The sequence below is a fragment of the Balaenoptera borealis genome (assembly GCF_965194805.1).
Source record: "Balaenoptera borealis genome assembly, chromosome: 21".
In the NCBI taxonomy this organism is placed as follows: domain Eukaryota; kingdom Metazoa; phylum Chordata; class Mammalia; order Artiodactyla; family Balaenopteridae; genus Balaenoptera; species Balaenoptera borealis.
In genome coordinates, this window is record NC_138880.1 from 7,697,312 (window position 1) to 7,718,044 (window position 20,733).

The window sequence follows — 20,733 nt, forward strand, 5'->3', positions numbered from 1 at the left end:
AACATTTTAGTTATAATATCTTGATAGCAGATACAAAACTAATTTTGGAATTATTGATAGATAAATAAAATTATTTTAGAATATTGTTTATATTTATCTTGTTCTAAGAACTCACTTTTTGTGCCTGTCTTGTAATGAAGTAATATACGTAGAGCACTTTGAACAATGCATTATAAGCAGTCAAATGTTATCTATTTTTTAAATAAAAGACACATTTATTCAGTGTCATGATCAGACTACTACATTTAACAATCAACAGCATGGGTGCAAAAAAAAAAAATCTACATTAAAACACTTTGTTGGAATGCTTTATACTTTTCACAGAACAGAAACTAAAATAAACTGTTATACAGTTAGTCACAAATGCAGTCCTCAAATATTATCTATTTTAAAATGCTCAAATATTATCTGTTTTAAAATGTACGTGCATAAAATTTCTTTTTTACATATAGACATACACATATATATTGAGAGAGGATTCATACACAACAATTTTTTTTTAACTGGGATGAACATTAAAAAACACTTTTTGACATTCTAGACTGTGAGCCCAGTGAAGGTCAGAAAGCACATCTTAACTATCTTTTAGTTTCCTAAGCACATAGTCAAATGTCTGGCATACAGGAGGCATTAAAAACACAATGAACTGGAGGTCACCCTGAGCTTTCCATGGTGTGTAAGCCTGCCTCCTCGGTTTACCTGGAAGGCAAATGTAGGTCGACATAAACAGAGGACAGCTTTAGAAGTGCGAAAGAGTGAAATAAACAAACGCTTGCAGCCCGCCCCCGGGGCAGACAGAGAGGCGTTAGGTGGGTATGCCTTCTGTCAAAGGCATAAAGCTGGCAGGAAGCCGGTATTTCCACCTGTGGTAGAGGGTCCTGCACCTTTTCCTGTTTCTGCGGAGATCCCACTTTCTATCTACCCAGCGTGGAGGAGCCGGGCATCTCTCCTGCACCACCTGCATCATGGCATTCCTAAGTAGAGCTCCTGGGCTGAAAAGAAACATCTTTTCCTTTTAAACTCAATTGTAACAACATGATGACTGGGGATTTTGTTTTCACTTTTTGTGGTGGAAGATTTCAAACGCACACTAAAGTAGAGAGAATAGTATTTCCCCTCCCATGTACCCATCACCCAGTTTCCAGAATGGTCAATGCATGGCCAATCTTGTTTCATCTGTACACCCACTGGATGATTTTGAAGCTAATCCCAGTGATCCTATCATTTCATCTGTAATTATACAGTCTATGTGACTAAAAGAGAAGAGTTTCTTATTTTAAAACACCACAATACCATCATCACACCTAAAAAAGTCAACAATAGCTCAATATTATCAAATATGCTGCCAGTGTTCAGATTTCTTGGATTGTATCTTTTTTTTTTTTTTTTTCTCAAACCACAAAAATTTATTTTCTCACAGCTCTGGAGGCTGGGAGTCTGAGCTCATAATGTTGGCAGGGTTGGTTCCTCCTAAGGCCTCTCTCCTTGACTTGCAGACGGCTGTGTTCGCACTGTGTCCTCACTGTGTCCTACACTGGTCTTTTCTCTGAGGACACCTCCCTTGACATGTCTCCCTCGTCCTGTAAGGCCACAGTCTTACTGGATTAGGGTCCCACACTTTGACCTCATTTAACCTTAATTTTACCTCTTTAAAGGCCCTATCTCCAAACAGTCACATTGGAGGAATTTTGAAGGAATATTAGTCCATTACACGTGTGATGATAAAATAAGGACATTTTTTTGTAAATTTATTTATTTATTTATTTATTTTTGGCTGTGTTGGGTCTTCGTTTCTGTGCAAGGGCTTTCTCCAGTTGCGGCGAGCGGGGGCCACTCTTCATCGCGGTGCACGGGCCTCTCACTGTCGCGGCCTCTCCCGTTGCGGAGCACAGGTTCCAGACGCGCAGGCTCAGTAGTTGTGGCTCACGGGCCTAGCCGCTCCGCGGCACGTGGGATCTTCCCGGACCGGGGCACGAACCCGTGTCCCCTGTATTGGCAGGCGGATTCCTAACCACTGCACCACCAGGGAAGCCCTAAAATAAGGACATTTATATATGTCAAGGACTAAGACAGTTTGCCTCCTTCAAGAAAATAAAATAAAAATAAACCAAATGTGACGAACAATACTAGATCCAGGAAACAGGGAGCCCAATGTGGGAGACTGATAAAGAGGGTTCCAGGGCAACACTGTGTAGATTACACCAGCCGAAATGGACTGAGGTGATGGAGGGTCAGGAGCAAGGGCACTGGGACAAAGCGAGTGTGCATCGAATGATGTAACATGGGCCAGTAGCACACGGATTAAAGAAAGATAATCATGAGAAAAACCACAAGACGTGCATAAATAAAAGGGCGCCATAATACTCTACCTATCTTTGTGATAATAATGATAATTAAAATTTTCAACTTCTAGAATCAACATGCAAACTTTAATTGTGTCTATAGATGAAATTAGATGTGAGAGATGGGAGGAAAGATCAGCTTATTGTGTGACACTGTGAATCAAGATTTGTCTCTAGAAGAAGGAAACAGTTGGAAGCAGATGATTTAAAGTTGCAAAGGTAACCAATATAGGAACCAGTCTTAGAGCCATATTGAGAGAGTTGATTTTCATATACTGGAGTCTAAAACTGGAAAATCAATACATGCTTCAGTGGCAAAGCATTATCTAGAGAGCTGAAATTAACTGTCAGAGCGAGAAAGAGTTAAAAGAACTCCCCTGCCACTTGCCTCTGCTCAGGGTGGAGGGATTTGGGTTGGTGTGTCCCATATTTTTTTACTCAAGTTTTAAAGATATTTTTATGGTCGTAAAACATATATAAATAAAATTTGCCATTTTAACCATTTTTAGATGTACAACTCAGTGGCATTAATTACATTCACAATGTTGTGTAATTATTACCGCTATTTCTAAAATGTTTCCATCACCCCAAACAGAAATTCTGTACCCATAAGCAATAACTCTTCCTTCCCCTTCCCCTGGTAATTTCTAATCTAACTTCTGTTTCTATGGATTTACCTATTTTAGATATTTCATGTAAGTGGAATCATACCATATTTGTCCTTTTGTGTCTGGCTTATTTTGCTTAGCATGATGTCTTTAAGTTTCATCCATGTTTTAGCATGTATCAGAATGCCTGTTATTTTAATTTAACATGAAATCACTGTTACGATGGGTCAGCCTAGCTTTCAGGTCACCCATCCCCTTAGTTCCTTCCCCTTATTTTGCCAAAAATGATCCTCGTTTCAAAGTTTCATGAAAGAGCCCTGATCCAATCCATTGTATTCGGTTGGCCAAAAAGTTCTCTGGAAAGATGTCACAGAAAAACCCGAACGAAATTTTTGGTCACCCCAATGTTTTACTGGTTATGCTTAGCACATGATACATCACCCCACACAAGCTGCTCAAAGGGACCATCCCTCCTCCTTATCAAAGGACTCAGTCCCCCAAACACTGCCCACACTTGGGCTTGGGCTGTACAGGAAGAAATTCCTCCCATTCTCCCCAAGAGCATCTAGTGTCCTCACATGCTCTGCCCCCTGGGCAAACTCTTCTTAGGAGAGGAGCTTGTAAAGTCATTTGCTCTAAGGTATAACTGACCAAGAGACTTTCTCTTTCAGAGGTATTTTCATTTTAATAAGAGATAAAAGCTTCAGTCAAAAGCATGCATTTATAATGATGGAATTTTCAGGAGAATATTGTTTTCCCTTGGAGGAAGGCATCTTTCCATCTCCTTCAGATCACATGCTTTACTATCCTTCCAACAGCAGGCCTGACACTGGTTCTAACATTTCTTGATCCTTTGTTTGTCCTGGCGTGCTACAGCCTCTCAGGAGTTGTACTGGGGAAGGACTCCCTTGGGAATGTCCCTTGGGAATGTCTCCAGAGGGGGTTCCTCACCATCCTCTTAGGCTGGTGAATCAGGTGAGAAAGCTACCCCTGGAGGAGGTGATGGTGGACCAGGGTCCGAGGGGCAAGTCAGTTGGGGAAAGAGTATTCAAGGAAGACCGTGGTGGGATTTCTGGCCTTGGATATGAGAAACTTTTTCAGTAGGAAGGTATTACCTCCTGTCAAATTCAAAATGAGACCAAAATGTAGTGAGTATCAAGTCTGTAACTCTGAGTGCAACTGGGAATAAAGGAATGAAGGCATCCAGGATTGAGGCCGAGAACAGTGAATAAATGCCTGTGGGCCTCTTTCCCAAGGTGTCTGGCATATTAAACAAGGCGGTCAAGGCAGCTTCAAGAAGCCACCAGTCTGGAACCTCTACACATTTGTTTATGTCTGTCTTACATCTGGGATGCCGTTTTCCCTTTTCAATGCCTTTCCAGGTCCTAATCACTTGTTCACACTCAACTCCAATCCCCATCTTCACGAAGCTTTGTTCTGATCACCCCCATCTGGAAGCGATTTCTTCTTCCTCGGAACCTGGCTAATACTGATACTCACTGCCCTCCCTCTGCCCTCGTCAACTGGCACTTATTTTCTTGTGTTTAAGCCCTGCCTTCTAGAATGCACTCTGTTTGAAGGTGGCCATCATTCTGATACCTCTTGGGGTCTCCCAGCACCTAGCCTGGTGCCCAGCTCAGGGTTGTATACAGTAAGTGTCGACTGATGAATGAGTAATGGACACAATAGGACAGGCATTCTTTGTCAGCCATCCTCTTCCAAAAAAAGGACTGGCCTGAGGAGTTTCCCTGGGATGAATGACAAGGCAACATGGAGAGCTGGTTAGTCAGTGATTTGTCCCCTCTGAGCAAGCCGGGCTGGCGCTGGGTTTAATTTAGCCTGCTCTGCCTTTCATGCTTTAAAAGGACTTTCCCACGACAAGACTCGGGACCTGTCACTCTGTGCCATTAGCACCACTACTGAGAGATGAGTGATGAGAGATGCAGCCAAGTGCGCAGGCCTCTGACCTGGTTCCGCTTCTGAGCGGGGTTGAAGCTTTCTGCAGCCTTGAGGTTTGCCATTTCATTCCCAGCTCACCAGCTGGAGCGTGCCCACGTGGAGCACAGGCTCTGGGCTTTGGTGTAGGGGTAGGGGCTTGCGTCCACGGGTGGGTGGACCTAGGCTGGCTGTACATGACTACGTGTATGGATGTGATGACTCTCTGGAGGCCGGGAGGGTGTACATCTGAGTATCTGAGTTTCTCTTGATCTTGTGTACGCACCTCCAATGTTGCGGAACTCTGATGATGGGGCTTACTTATCTGCGTGTGCGTGTCGTGTGTGTGTGTTACACTTGTGCCCATCTGTGTGCGTACATGTGTGTGAGAGCTCTCCCGTCTGAGCTTCTGCCTTGCTGGGTGTGTACATCAGTGTGTCCTGGCTTCGTGGATGGATGGCTAAGCAAAGAATGTGAGCGGTTCTCCAACTGGTTCCCAAGAACTGATGGATCCTTCTCGTCCCCAGACCCCAACCTCAGCACCACGTGAAACAGATTCCAGTTGGTTCACTGGCTCCTCCTTCTTGCTGAGCCAGGGATAAAGAAATGGAGGAAGCCCACACTGCCCTTAGCAAGGACTCTTTTCCTCTGTAATGCCATTTCTTTGGTATTTTGTGGTCCTGATAGGACTCTGAGAGCCACAGGAGCCCTGGACCTTGAGCATCCAGGGCGCCATTTGGAATATTTTAATGGGGTCCAGATGCCAAAAAGGGAAGAGGCTTTTTAGAAATCCAGGGCTGTCTTCCACTGCCCCTACCTCCCCGGAGAGAGCTGACATTCCCAGCACCGTTCACATTCTTTTCCTCCTTGCCTCCCTGGTCCCCACTCCTTCCAGGACCTCCTCACTTTGGGCTTGCAGATAAACTGTGCCCTACACACAAAGCCATCTTCCTGCTCTGGGGGAGCCCAGCCCCACCCTGATTTGCCTCAGCTCAGAATTCCACCCTTCCTTCACCCACTCTTCTTCTACACCTTCCATCACCCCTGGGTTAACCCTTGCATCTCCTTCAGGGGACTGGGGGCAATCCAAATTCCAGGAAGCAGAGGTCAATGTTAACGACTTGCTCCCAGTCTCCAGCCCGCCCTGCACCTCCATCTCCCTGTCCTAAGCTCCCAAACCCCTCCCTGTCCAGCAGAGAAGGTAGAACGGGCTACCAGCCGAGGCCAGAGGAGGACATCGCCAGGCTGGGGACCCAGAAGAACTGCCTTCTCTGCCCAGCTTCCTCACCCCATTTCCTCTGTGACCCTGAACAATCTCCTACGAAACCCTAATTGCACGATTTGTAAAGGAGACATCTGTAAAGCCTCCTCCGGCTGCCCACGTCCCACAGAGCATCCATGAAGCAGCATTTTCACAGGAGCCCAGGACCACTGGGGACAGGCTCAGACACAGAGAGGCAGGAGGTGTGACTAGGATTGGAGGACAGAGGGTTAAATGCCATCATCGTCTTACCAGTAGCGGGAAAGAGCCTATCTGCTCATGAGGCGCGGAGGTATAGCAGGCTGTCCTCAAAGTGTCACCTTGGTTTCCCCAAGGGATGCCCTTCCTTCCTTTCTTTCCCTTCTCCATCGCGGGACAAAGCTGCCCTGCCCGATGTCTGAGCCCAGAGCTGCCCATCAAACGCTGGCAGCACTGCTTCCAGGGAACAAAGTGAACCCCAAATTCCTCTGTGGGATGGGAGCCCCCTGCCAGGGACCAAAGGCTGGTCCTAGTCACCTGTGTATCAGCACACTTAATGTGGGGACTGGCACAGAGAAAAGAGCAAGTGAGCCCCAGGCTGCTGCACCCCCATCAGCTAGGTCCTCCTGTGAGGACTGCGTCACAGGGCAGGCCTGAGGATGTCTCCCCTCCTCCTCCTTCTTCTCCTCCCGCCCCAAAATGCCTTCCCACCCCTCGGGATTAAAAAAAAAGTGGCATTTCCCCATCCATGACTTCTTCAAAAACAGGAAACACTCTCCTTTCCCACTGCCATAGCCTATCCGCTGGCATTTGGACCTTGATCACCCCCAGACTGGATTCTTTCCTGATGGGCTTTGGCCATCCAAAAGGGTTTGCAGGGGCTTCCCTGGTGGCGTGGTGGTTAAGAATCTGCCTGCCAATGCAGGGGACACGGGTTCGAGCCCTGGTCCGGGAAGATCCCACATGCCGCGGAACAACTAAGCCCATGCACCATAACTACTGAGCCTGCTGCAGCTACTGAAGCCCGCGCACCTAGAGCCCGTGCTCTGCAACAAGAGAAGCCACTGCAATGAGAAGCCCGTGCACCGCAACGAAGCGTAGCCCCCAAATAGAAAACTAGTTTTCTCTAGTTCTCGCTGCAACTAGAGAAAGCCCGCGTGCAGCAATGAAGACCCAAAGCAGCCAAAAATAAGTAAAAATGAATAAATAAATAAATTTATTTTTTTAAAAAAAGGGTTTGTGGGGCTCAGCTTCCTTCCTTTAACCAGACAGGAAAGCTCCTCGTTCCATCTTAACTGGAGGGTCTCAAACGCGAGGCGTGGGTCTCCCTGTCGGAGGAGAAACCATCCCCTTGTTTTGCTCCTTTTTCTTCCAAGCACCGGCTACTCCTTGTTCAGTACTTGTTCCCGGCGAAAACTGGGGGCTGATGTGAGAGAAAGGCCAGAGACTGTGCGGCTTGAGTGCCAGACAGGCTCTGGCCTTGCTGGAGCTTTCCTTCCCAGGGAGAGGGAGGGAAGAGACCACAGATCCAAGCAGCATGGCGCATCTGCCCTCTTCCAGGCTTCCAGTGGAAGAAACAGGCTGCACAGAAATCAGCGGAAGCAGTATCCAGGGGTGACTCGGACGGCATGATCTGAGGGTTGGTGAGCACCCTCTCCTGCTCTCTCCCTCTCCCACCCTCCCGATCGCTCCCCGACCTCCCTGGGAGAGGGTGCCTTCCTGAACCCCAAGAAACTCTTGTCCGGGCTGCAGGTGGGCTGTGTGACCTTGCCCTGTCCTTGGGGAGCAGCCTCTCTAATAGTCAAGGATTTTAATCACTATTCAAAGAGATTAGAACAAAGATGTCTCTTCCTACTGCAGGAGGGAAAGAAACATTTCTGATCCCCTCTTTCATGGATGACCAGGAACAAGAGAAAAGGCACTGCGAGAAAATCCTAAGCGTCCACCCCTGTCTCTGCCTGAATAAGGCTCTTGTCCCCGGCCAGCTCTTAGGCACAAGAGGACCTTTTGGTTCCTGCAGATGTAGGCTCCTTCCCTGCCTCTCTTTCAAGCTCCTTGCCTTGGGAAACAGCAGATGTGTGGAGAGTAGCCATGGCATGTTGTAGAAGACAAGGGAAGTGTTAGGTTGGGGGCTTCTTTTCAGCTCTGGGGGCTGGGTGGCGGTCCTCTCCGAGCCCTGCCTCCCCTCCAGAGGACAGGCTGGCACCGGCCACAGGCTGCCAGGAAGTGTGGGGAGGTGCTTGGGAAGAGTTGCCAGCTCCTCAGATGCCTGTACTCCTGCTGGGAATGAACCCTTACTGTGAGATTATGGTCCAACCTCAGTTTCCTCTCCGGACCTCAGCTTTTTAATTCTGTAAAATGTTGGTGTTGGATTTGATCTTTCAGACCCCTTTTAGCTCATCATTCTACCCTCCTGGACTAATTGAAACAAAAAGAGAAACGGCGAACACCAAGCCAGCTGTTCAGAGGCCACACCTACGCACAGCGTTTCAAACACGGCGTGGCATGGGTGCTTACAGTAGAAGAAGAGAGACAGGATGAGAGGGGAAAGCTTGAACACACGTAGTCTTGGACAAAGTACAGGGCTCAGTCGCCTGAGCTAGGCTTCCTCCTACCCCGTCACATAAACAGGCACACAGCCACACGCACGTGCATGGACCCAGTCATGAGGCTCAGAGGACAGACCAGGAGCTAAAACCAGCAAAGGAAGGAGAGCACACCCTGCTCCTAGAACTTCTGCCCATCGGGCAGGGCAGCTGCTGCCTCTTTCTGGTTCTGCTGAGCACATTTTCTAAGTCACAGACCATCACACAACTGGCCTCTGACACAACAGGATGACCTGCATCCTTGGAGCCCTAAACACATAAACAGCAGCAGCCTAGGGGCCTGCACTCAGCAGATTCAGAGGTCCACATGCACAGTCTACCTCCAAGGGCACAGAACAAAGGTCATCTGGGGGCCCAGGGCCAGGGTAAAGCTCTCTCTGGGCAATGCACGCTTCTCTCCACAGTTGGATGACCTCTACAGACCCGGCAGCCTAACTCCCTGGGGCCAGTCATTCGGATGTTTTCCCAAAGCAGCGGGTCACTTGCCTCCCACCCCTGGCTGGCCATCAGAAACGATGGCAAGAGGGTAAGTGGGTACATTGCCTGGAGAGGGAAATCTGGCAATATCTTTTAAATTTGCAAACTATATACCGCATGATATAGTGATTCTATTTACAGGAATTTATTCTACAAATATACTCACAGACATGTGAAATGACATGATTACAAGTGATTCATTGCAACATCATCTACTAGGAACGATCGGAAGTACATTAGATGTCTATTAATAGCCGATTGGTTTCATAGATTATGGTATATCCATACAATGGAATACTAAAAATGGCAGACTTTTGTGCATTGGTATAGAAGCATCACAGATATATATTGTTAAGGTAAGATAAGCAAGGTTCAGGACAGTGGGTATATTTTACTACTATTTGGGTCGAAAAGAAATGACAAAGCCATATGTATTTGCATTGACCTGTTTATATATAAAATATTACTGGAAAGATAAACAAGAGACTAATTAATGGTGGTTATCTGTTAGGGAGTTGAAAACCGGGCTGAAGGCAACTTTGTATTACATGCATTTTGTATACTTTGATGGCTGAATAATGTGGATGCATTACCTAGTCAAAAGAGAAAAGTAAGAAACACAAAAGCATGAAAAAAAAGAGACCAAAGTGGCAAAGGAGGGACCCCTTCTCCCTGCGGCGCCCCAAGGTGGTCGGTGAGGTGGGGAGGCCAGACTGAGAAAGGTGGGCTAGGGGATGGGCCAGAGCAAAGGAGGAAGCTCTCCAGGTGCTGGAGCCCTGCTCTCTGCTGGCTCCTAAATGCCTCCACTGACAGGGGCCCGGATTCCTCTCCTCACAGTCTATCCTTTGGTTATTGGCCTCATCATTCCCCAAATGCAGGCACGCTCACGTGGTTTGGGAAATCTTGTCTTTTTTTGACATGTAAACATTTTTACACACTTCCTCAGATTCACAAGGTCACCGCTAGAGGAACAGCAGCCTTTGAAGCTGCTTGACTTCCTGGCACCCCTCTCCCTTCCCTCCACCAACTCTGATGTCCTGGAAAAAACAAAAAACAAAAAACCCTGCTGCACGACATGGATTTGTTTTAGAGATTACTCTTGGAGAATCTTCCGTCCCCCCTTTGTGGTAACTGGCAACGCTCTAGGGTGTTGCAAAACCCAACTTGGGAGTGACCGCCCTGATGGTCAGCAAGCGGCCACGGTCAAGACTCTGGCCAAGTGGGGCCTGCAAAGCTTGGTAGTGACTGGAGCTGGAGTGTAGAGGCCGGGCCTCTCCACCTTTACCCACGATGCACTTCCATGGATCCAAAGGCCTGCCTGGGGTACAGCACGGGCACAAAAGGCATTTGCTTGGGAACCACTGACCAACCCTGCTCGTGGGTGAGCAGCTGGGTTCTTTTTCCTTGGGGATAATTTTCGGTCCTCACTTCCCCTCCAGTCTCTCTAACTCCCAGGCCCTGGCTCAGCCTCCCAGAGGGATTGCTTTGACCAGTGACTCTACAGGGTTCTTTTGAAATATAGAGCTGTTCAAAAGACTCTCGCTAAGGCATGGCCCTGGAGGCATTTTCCATGATAATTTCCCCCCTTTTTGTCCCATTGTTTCAGGGGAGGAAGCAAGAAGGCTCAAGGATCAGTATCCGATAGGACTTAATGAAGGTGTCATACCTTCCTGCCCTTCAGCTTGAACACTGTTTTGCAGCCTAATCTCCCCACACCCACTTTGAGAGGAACTGGCTTAGCCACCGGGAGAGCCGGCTGGGAACCAGCCAACAGTGTGGGTGAGGGAAAGGGGAGGGGAGGAGGCCCTGGGCTTCTTCAGGTGAAGGGATCCTCTGATGTAATTGTAAGAGAGACTTCAACGGACAGTAAAATACCAGGCCTGTGGTTCCTCACACTCCAAGACGCAACGTGTGGATTCCTCAGCCCAATGTCTTCTAATTTTTAAATGTTCATGAATAAAATCTTCAGGGAAGTAGAGAGAAGACTTTGCCATGGTGATGGAAGATTTGTGGAGAGCTGGGGGTGACGGTAGATAAGCCTCAACCTGGAACCCATTCGTTCATTTTTAACCCGTCTCTACAACAGGAGCATTTTAAGAGAAGGGGCTCATCTAGAAGTCTTCTTGGTGGAAAGTGTGTGGAGGGGGCAATGTGGAAGACGGAGAAATGGAAACTCTCAGCATCTTAGGCTACCTGAGGCCAAATCCAAATTCGAATGAGCAGGCAATGATGAAGACTCCTGGAAAATGGAAGATTTGAAAAGGAAAAAAAAAAAAAAAGAAGGGAAACTAGAGTGACAGAGAGGGTAAGTGAATAGAAGGGATCTCATTGGAAGGCGGTCTTGGGAGAAGAGGGAAGACCCTGGCTGCCCTCTATGACTTAACTTACAATATCCTAGGGGGAGGGACACCCAAGTAGACGAGAGGCTGCTGTGGGTTGTCTTGTTTGCCTTGGGAGGGTTACCTTTTCCTCCGACAGGGTAAAGGGGCGGGGGCTTCTCCTGTCCCTTCCCCGAGAGTTGTTGCTGCACCTTCCGGGGAAATTGGTGCAGAAAACCCACGCCGCTGGAGCGCTGCGCTGAGTGTGTGGAGCCGGTCATGGCAGGAGCGGACACATCGTGGCAGAGAACACACGGCGTGACTTACCTCTTACAAGTCTTACTCCGGATTTGGCTAATGGAGGAGTCAAGCATCCGTCGCGCTTCCCTCCGCACGCCCCAATTTCCCTCCAGACGCCGAGCGTCGCGACTATTGGCCGCTGCCCCTTTAAGGGCCGCCACTCCTCCTCCCACCCCCTCCCCAGTGGTGGCACCCCAGGGGGTGGGGGAGGGGGTCAGGCTGGGCGTTCTCGCCGGTCAACTGGGGAGGATGGCCCAGGCCGGGGGAATCGCTCCCACGGCCCGCTGCCCGTCCCCTGAGCCGGGTGAGCTGCGAGACCCCTTCCCTCTTTCCCTCCCGCCCCACGCGCGACGCGGGAACGGCTCCCTGGCCGCACGGGAACAGCTCCCTGGCCCCGTGGCCAGATGTCCCCACCCGGGCGCCCAGTACTGCCAACGCGAGCGGGCTGCCCCTGGTGCCGTGGGCGGTGGCACAGGCGGGGCGCTGTTGGCGCTGGCGGTGCTGGCCACCGTGCGGGGCAACCTGCTGGTAACCGTGGCCATCGCCCGGACGCCGAAACTCCAGACCATGACCGACGTGTTCGTGACTTCGCTGGCCACAGCCGAGCTGGTGGTGGGGCTCCTGGTAGTGCCGCCGGGGGCCGCGTTGGCGCTGACCGGCCACTGGCCCCTGGGCGCCACCGGTTGCGAGCTGTGGACCTCGGTGGACGTGCTGTGTGTGACCGCCAGCATGGAAACCCTGTGCGCCCTGGCGGTGGACCGCTACCTGGCCGTGACCGACCCGCTGCGCTACGGCGCGCTGGTCACCAAACGCCGAGCCCGGGCAGCAGTGGTCCCGGTGTGGGTCGTGTCCGCCGCGGTGTCGTTTGCGCCCATCATGAGCAAATGGTGGCGCGTTGGGGCCGACGCCGAGGCGCAGCGTCGCCACTCCAATCCGCGCTGCTGCGCCTTCGCCTCCAACATGCCCTACGCGCCGCTCTCCTCCTCCGTCTCCTTCTGCCTTCCGCTCCTGGTGATGCTCTTCGTCTACGCGCGAGTTTTAGCGGTGGCTACGCGCCAGCTGCGCTTGCTGCGCCGGGGGCTGGGCCGCTTCCCGCCGGAGGAGTCTCCGCGGGCTCCGTCTTGCTCCCTGGACCCCGCCCCGGCGGGGCTGTGCGCCTGGCCCGCAGGGGTGCCCTCCCACGGCCGGCGACCGGCGCGCCTTCTGCCTCTGCGGGAACACCGCGCCCTGCTCACCTTGGGGCTCATCATGGGAACCTTCACTCTCTGCTGGTTGCCCTTCTTTGTAGTCGACGTGCTGCGCGCCCTCGGGGGCCCCTCTCTAGTGCCCGGCCCGGCTTTCCTCGCCCTTAATTGGCTAGGCTATGCCAACTCTGCCTTCAACCCGCTCATCTACTGCCGCAGCCCCGACTTTCGCAGCGCCTTCCGCCGCCTGCTGGGCCGCTGCCGGCCCGAGGAGCACCTCGCCTCCGCCTCCCTGTCCCGCGCCCCTTCCGGCGCCCCCGCGGCCCTGACCAGCCCCGCAGAATCCAGGCAGCGCCCACCGCTCGACTGGTAGGTAGCCCAGGCGAAGGGGTTGGCGGCTCGGTATCAGGAAGCACTCGGTATCTCCTACGGTCAATTTTTTGAGCTTGGGGTTCGGTAGGAGAAGATGGGGCTGGGGTCTCTGCATCGAGGGAAGGGGGGCACGGAGTAGGGAACCAAAGTGGAACCCAGGGCCCTTTCTTTTCCCACATCCCAACCCACCCTGCCCTGGGGTTGAAGCAAAGGAGGGCGGGCGGGTTGTTCTCCACCCCAGGAGCAAGCGCGGGCCCGGGAGGGGGGTGTCCCGCTGTGCCCGAGGGCCCCCCTCGCCTGGTCAGCTCTAGTTTTGGTGTTCTAGCTCAGTTCCTTTGCCCAGATTTCTTGCCACCTCTTGGGCTGGCTTTGACTAGAAGACTAGAGGCCGCCCAAAGCCCTCGGGCTCAGCTTTGGTTTCTTTGAAAGGTTTGATAGCTATGAAGGTGAGAATCCACTTCTGGGATGAAGGCTAGACAGGCTCAGGAACGTGTGGGTGCGAATTCTTCCCGGGTAGGCACCGGGCCGGGTTGAAGTTGGGTTGGGCTTTGTGGCAGGGTGGGTCCCCGAGGCTTTTGTGTAACTGCACGTGCTCCTCAAGGTCCCTGACCTTCACCCATTTCCCTCTAGTGCTCCTGTTCCCACCCTCTGCCCCCTCACCCCAAGATACCTCCATTTTCAGCCAAGGCGAAGGGTTTTCATCTCCATTTTTTTCAGGGCTTCCTGGGGACTTTCTTAGGCCTTGAAGAAACAACTCCATTGATCCAGAACCTTTGGAGAGCCTCTGGCCTGTTCGGAATGAGCCCTGTGGAGTTTCCCAGCTGGAAAACTCTGCCCTCCGGAACCTCACCACTGGGCCATGAGAGGGGGAGGGGGTATGGCTTGGGAGGGGGAATCCTTACCAAGTGGGTTTTCACCATTCTCTCTCTCTCTCTCTCTCTCTTTCCTTCCGAGAGATGTTTTCTAAACCCCACCCCTGAACTTCACCACTACCTCAGCAGCTTGAGTATCTGGCTGCCCTGGCAGCAGCCGGGCTGGCTTTGGCTGGGCACCCATCCCCTTGCTCACTTGTGTGCTGTGTGCTTAGGGCAAAGAGAGCACTCTCGTTCCATTCCTTCTGCCACTCAGACCCTGATGAACCAGGCAGTGTACTGGAGGCCCTGGCGACCTAGGCTGAGAAGAAGCAGCTAGAAAAAGGTCAAGGTTTGGGGTTTGGTTCCTGGCTCCCTCACTACAGCCCTCTAAGCTCCAGCCTCCCTCACTTTAGACACAGGACGGCTCTGATCTACCTCACAGCAGGGTCAGAAGGACTGCTTTAGAGTTTTGGGGGGCTCCTGGGTTCGTGGGAAGGTGAACCATTAGAATGGATCCCTTCTTTTCCTTTTAAAATCAAATTAATATTACTGAATGCAGTTTATCCATTGCCCTCTTTTCTCTCCATTTGTTTTCTTTGCATAATCTACTTTCTTCCTTCTTAGAGCTGGCTTTTGACCGAGGCAATAAATTTGGACTAATCCTTGCCCCTTTCTTCTTAATCCTCATGAAACGAAAAATGAAGTCTGTTTGGGTGAAGGAGATGGAGTTTGAGCCTTTGACACGCCTGTCTCCCCACCCTTTCCAAAATTCCTGGAAGCCATTCTACCCACGGGATTGAGCAGTGTGTCCACAGGAGGATGGGGCTGCTGTGCCTGGGGTCAGGGCATATGGAGCTCTCGTGCTACAAGCCGGTGGTGGATTCAGGAACCAGTTTTGTTTGGTGCTGTACGTGTGTGTATCTGGACATGCAGACCATTGTTTGTGTTGGGCAGATGTCTTGGGTTATAAATATATTCTGACATTTCCCATCCTTTCCATAACCTCTACCTTCCCACTCCCTTTCCTGGGAGGCAGGAATCTATATTATCCTCTTGAAGTAAAACTGGAGTTACAAGTTTGAGCTTGTTGATAATTTTTTTCCCTTGTTTCAATTTTTATGAACTTTATCAGGCAGTTTCCTATGGAAAGAAAATTGCTATGGAAATCCCCGGGTCATTTTGTGGGTTCTTATTTAAACTCCATGAGCAGAGACCATTGTCCGGGCTGATTTACAGGACAGCCAGTAAATCATCAAAAGTTTAACGCGCTGGATGACAGCAGCATACAATGCATTGGCTAAGTTCAGGGGCTCCAGGGATATAAAACTCTGATCTGCCCTGAGGATAAGCTTGGCGGATTTCCACATATGGGTGTTCCTTGTGAATTGGACCTGGCCTCAGCTTCTTTCTTTTGTCCAGGAGTCCAGGTTTTATTTCTTAGGATGTTTGCATACCAAAGATGACTTTCTCCTTTTCAGCCCAGAGCAGTGTGAGATCTCTGGTGTCTGAGGTATGGAAAGTTTCTTGGCAAGGACTCAACTGTTGAACCCTTAGGGGAGAAGGAAGTCTTGCTTTAGCCTGGGGATAAGTAAGAGGACCTCCGCTCTCTCCTCATCTCTGGATATTTTCCCAGCATCGCTGAGGGAAGTTGCCCAGTCAGTGCTAGGCAGGGGAGAAGAATGATTTTGGGGAGGAAGGGTGCTCTGGTTTGTAGAATTGTCCTTGAACGCTATCCAGGGGCTCATAAGGCTTGGGTCTTTTTTTTTTTTTTTTTAAAGGAATTTATTTATTTATTTATTTTTGGCTGCGTTGGGTCTTCATTGCTGCGTACAGGCTTTCTCTAGTTGCGGTGAGCGGGGACTACTCTTTGTTGCGGTGAGAAGGCTTCTCACTGCGGTGGCTTCTCTTGTTGCGGAGCACGGGCTCTAGGCACGTGGGCTTCAGTAGTTGTGGCGCATGGGCTCAGTAGTTGTGGCTCACGGGCTCTAGAGTGCAGGCTCAATAGTTGTGGTGCACAGGCCCAGCTGCTCCGTAGCGTGTGGGATCTTTCCGGACCAGGGCTCGAACCTGTGTCCCCTGCATTGGCAGGCAGATTCTTAACCACTGCGCCACCAGGGAAGCCCAAGGCTTGAGTCTTGCTCGACGTGCACCCGTGTGCCAGCTGTCAGTCTCCTCTGGAGTGTTTAGACTTGCTCCGGGGCTGTGGACTCCGTCTGCAAATTGTCCCCGGTGCATCTGACAGATGGAGACGCAGCCAGCTGCTCTGGTCATTTCTCCAGCACCTTGTGGCCAGGTGTCAGGCTGAGGGAGACTTACATCCTTGGATGCCAAGGGGGCTGCTCTCGCTAGCGCTAGCACGGGGCCTGCGCACTTGAACTGTGGAAGACAAACAACCATCCTCCGAGCCTAGGGGTGTGAAGACTTACAGACCAGTGAGAACAGAAGGGCCCACCGAACAGCTGGCCCTGCCTGGGCGTGGGCAGAAGCGAGGGGGTGGGAGGGGGAGAGCGCTGAGCTGGAGGACAGGGGATGAGGGGTGACTGGGTTTTTCAGAGGGAACCTTCCTTCTGCATCAGGTGGGACTGCTGAGGGGCAGGCAGAATTAGGGGGAGGGGGAGGTTGATAACAGACTTTCCTAGGACTCTCTCCGTGGTAGATTCTTCTGCGGAATGATGGTAAGTGCAGGCTGTGGTCCTTGTGGGCGGTCACGGGGCTATCATTCCACACGAGCTTCATTCCTCAGCCCTTACAGAGTTGAGCAGCTTCTCCCTGTCGTCCTGGGGCCACAGGTGAAGGCCATAGAAACAGCGTCCTTTATGGTTCCATCCTAAAAGCCAGAGGTCCAGGCTCCCTCTCAGACCCCCTTGGCGGAGGGAGTATGTCTTTGTTTGTGTGTCTGTCCAGGGGAAAAATGGGAGCCGGCAATAGGGGTACAGATGTGCTAATGCCCGCCCCAGCCCCCTGCCAAACGCCCTGCGGATAGTCTGCCTTAGGCCAATTAGTGAGCAGTTGAAGTATGATGCTCAGCTGTCTGATAAGCAGAAACTCCATGAGGCCATCAACTCTTTTCATAGCTCATCCTATTATGGGATTAAGGAAAATCAAAATGCATTCCTCAGTTTCCTCATCTATAAAATAAACGGAGAATAACCCTTTCTCTCCTCTCTTGCCTTTAGAAGGGGAATGAGGGTGACTGGGATGGCTGGCTCTCATCGACCTCTGGGGAGCCCTAGGCAGAGCTTTGCAGCTTCAGCGTTTATTCAGAGCTTTTGTGCTCCATCCAAGGCATAAGCGGTGCGAGGCGCCCCCTGATGGCGGTTTAAGGTACAACAGGTGTGGACAGAGTTTGCAAGTTGCCCTGACTTGCAAAAACTTGAAGACACCCTAGGAATGGTTTAGCCCAATCCTTTGATAAAATGGACTAAGATTACCTTAGTCAATGAAAGACAACACTGCACGGAATTTGGAGCTGGAAAAAACAAATAAAAAAGGAAGGAAGGAAGGAAATGACCCTTTAGGGAGCATCAATAAATATGCCAACACTGTAAGAGGTGCTCTCCAAATGTTAACGTTGTAGTGACAACAAAGAAAAAATACAGCTGCATAGAAATCAAAGAGCTTGCTGTGCTGGTTCTAACCCAGTCTACCAGACTCCCAAGTTCACTTTTTCCCTGCACTCACTGCTCACCATGTCACACAGAGCAAGTGATGTAACATCTCTGTTTGCCTGTGAATCAAACGGAGATTATATCACGACTCTGCTCAGTTCCTGCACACTGGTTTTGAAGCTCAGATGAGAGGCTGTATGTGAAAAGATTTGGAAACTGAAAGGGCTCCTCCAGTGTAAGGGGTGTCATGGAGTACGGAGCTCGGACTAGTCCCAGGTCTCCTGGTTTTGGTCTTTGTTTGGTCCTGCTTCTGTTGACAGCCTGGATCTTGGACCCACTTGCCCTTGGTCACTGTGGGCATGTCCTGCCTGGTCTTTCTTCCACAGGTTCATCCCTACCTCAGGCTGATTGCACTGGTGTCACCTCCATGTCACTGTACACCTCCTCCTCCAGCTCTCTTTTCACGTTCACACCCTGATCTGGCCTGTGCCTGACCTTTTGGTCATGGTTTGGCTCACCCTATCATTGGGGTGCAGCATTTATAATGAGGTAATTTTAAGGATGGACAGAAGGTTTAAGAGAGAGGGCACTTTTAGATGTCTGTGCTTTATGGTACATCCATGAGAATGTACCCTAAGGAACCGGAAGAGGGAGATGGTATATTAGTTTGCTAAACCTTCTGTAACAAATCACCACAAACAGAAAATTATTCTGTCACGGTTCTAGAGGCTAGAAGTCCAAAATCAAGGTGTTAGCAGGACCATGCTCCTTCTGAAGGCTCTGGGGGAAGAATCCCCTTTTGCCTCTTGTGGCTTCTGGTGGATGCCAGCAAGCCTGGGCGCCGCCTGACTCGTAGCTGCCTCACTGCAACTTCTGCCTTCGTCTTTGCCTGGCCTTCTCCCCCACGTGTCTGTGTCCAAATTTCCCTCCTCTTCTAAGGACACCAGCCATTGGGTCAGGGCCCAGCTTAATTCCGTAAGACTTCATTTTAACTTGATTATACATGCAAAGACCCTATTTCCAAATAAGGTCACACTCTGGGGTACCAGAGTTTAAGATTCAACATCTCTTTTAGGGGGACACAATTCCACCCACAGCTGAGGGTGTGATGGGGAAGCAGGAACACTCTTACTCTCCATGCTCATCTTATTCCTGCTGTCTCAGACCCCCATTTCCCAGGCTCTGTTTCATCCTGTAATCAGTCAGAAGGGTAGTGGGCGTGCTATGCACTCCTGGATTTCCATGTACGAGCCTTTTCTCCCATCTCCCTGGGCCCCAGATTTGAGAGGCGATTCGTCAAGTCAGACCTTGTGTTTGTTGTCTCCTGTGGGCAGAATTTGCTGTCCATTCTCCATTCTTCCCTTCTTCCTTGAGTAACAGAACCCTTAAGTTTTACTGGGGCACGTGGCCTCCCTAAAAACACATTGCAGCCTCACCTGCAGCTAGGTGTGACTAAGTGACTTAAGTCCTAGCTGATTGAAGTGTGCAGCTTCCACGTCTGAAAGGGAAAGGGTGTATCCCCCATGTCCGCTTGTCCACTTCCAGCCGGCTGGAATGCAGATGTGATGGTAAGAACTGAAGCAGCCACACTGGGTCATGAGATGGCAACCATGTGTTGCCAATAGCAGAAGAACCAGACATGGGGAGCCTGGGTGTCCAACGGTGTGAAGTCATCTTTTTAGCCCTGAACTGCTTATGTTTAGAACTCTTAAATGAAAGAGAAATAAACGTCTATCCTGTTAAGCTATAGTTGTTTTTGCCTTTTTTTTTTTTTAACAGCAGCTGAATCAAACACATTCATCGGTGAAGGGAGGCAACAAGAGGGTAACAATGAATGAGCATCTCCTACATTCTGTAATGAATGTGGCTTGGTTTACAAGGCTGCCTTGCTTTGGTTCCCCTAGGGCATCTCTGGGAACTGGCATCTCTGTAGAGTCTGAGTTCCTGTCGTACCTGTGGCCACCAAGCCCATCTCCTTGACATTAATTCATATGGAGACAATGATCAGTGAGCGTGCTCGTTTCCCAAGACCGCCGCAACAAATGACCACAGTCTTGGTGACTTAAAACAACAGAAATTCATTCTCTCACAGTTCTGGAGGCCAGAAGTCTGAAATCAAGGTGTTGACAGGGATGGTTCCTTCTGGAGGCCCTGAAGGAGAGTCCGTTCCAGGCCCCATTCCCAGCCTCTGATGGCTGTGGCAATTCTTGGCTTTCACTGACTTACAGACACATAGCTTTGATGTCTACCTCTGTCTTCACTTTCCCCCGGTGTCCCTGTGTGTCCTCTCCTTTCCTGTCTCTTATAAAGACACAGATGTGTCTTTGTAAGAGACAGATTGGATTTGGATTTGGGGCCTATTCTAATCCAGGATGATCTCGTCTCAAGATCTTTGCCTTAATTATACCAGCAAAGACCCTTCTTCCAAATCAGGTCACATTCTGAGGTTCTGGTTGACATATCTTTTGGTAGGGGGCACTGTTCAACCCATTACAGTGAGAGATCCATGTGAACTCTTTAACGAATAGTTCTGATCTCATGAGATTGTCATCCACTCCAGTCACCCCTCATGGAAGGGCTGTTTTCTCCAGAAGGTCTTGGACTCTGTGGCAGGCAGAATTCTGAGATGACCTCCAAGAACCCATGTCCTTATATAATCCCCTCCCCTTGAATGTGGGTGGGGCCTGTAATTTGCTTCTAACAAACAGAAAATGGCAAAAGTGATGGGATGTTACTCTTGTGATTATGTCATGTTATATGGCAGAGGGGAAGGGATTTTGAAGATGTAATTAAGGTCCCTAATCAATTGACATAGGTTAACAGAAAGGGAGATTATCCTCAGGTGGGCCTGACTTAATCAGGTGAGCCCTTTAAAAGAAGGTCAGAGGG

At 50.3% G+C, this 20,733-nt stretch overlaps 1 protein-coding gene across 2 annotated transcripts; it reads left to right on the plus strand.

Moving 5' to 3' along the window:
* The first annotated feature begins 7,146 nt into the window (after positions 1 to 7,146).
* ADRB3 (adrenoceptor beta 3) lies at positions 7,147 to 20,112 on the plus strand. Of its 2 annotated transcripts, none has more exons than XM_082374574.1 (2): positions 7,147 to 13,379; positions 17,413 to 20,112. In XM_082374574.1, coding segments are annotated over exons 1-2 (1,575 nt in total). In that variant the 5' UTR covers positions 7,147 to 11,805; the 3' UTR covers positions 17,414 to 20,112. The 2 variants fall into 2 exon arrangements, with proteins under 2 accessions (XP_082230700.1, XP_082230699.1); XM_082374573.1 differs by lacking the exon at positions 17,413 to 20,112 and adding an exon at positions 14,100 to 16,208.
* The last annotated feature ends 621 nt before the right edge of the window (positions 20,113 to 20,733 follow it).

Excerpts from the sequence above, each read along its gene's own strand:
- ADRB3 (XM_082374573.1), top strand. The coding sequence starts at position 11,806 with ATGGCAGGAGCGGACACATCGTGGCAGAGAACACACGGCGTGACTTAC. Across the intron at positions 13,380-14,099 it reads CAGCGCCCACCGCTCGACTG|GGCTTCCTGGGGACTTTCTT; the intron begins GTAGGTAGCCCA and ends CATTTTTTTCAG.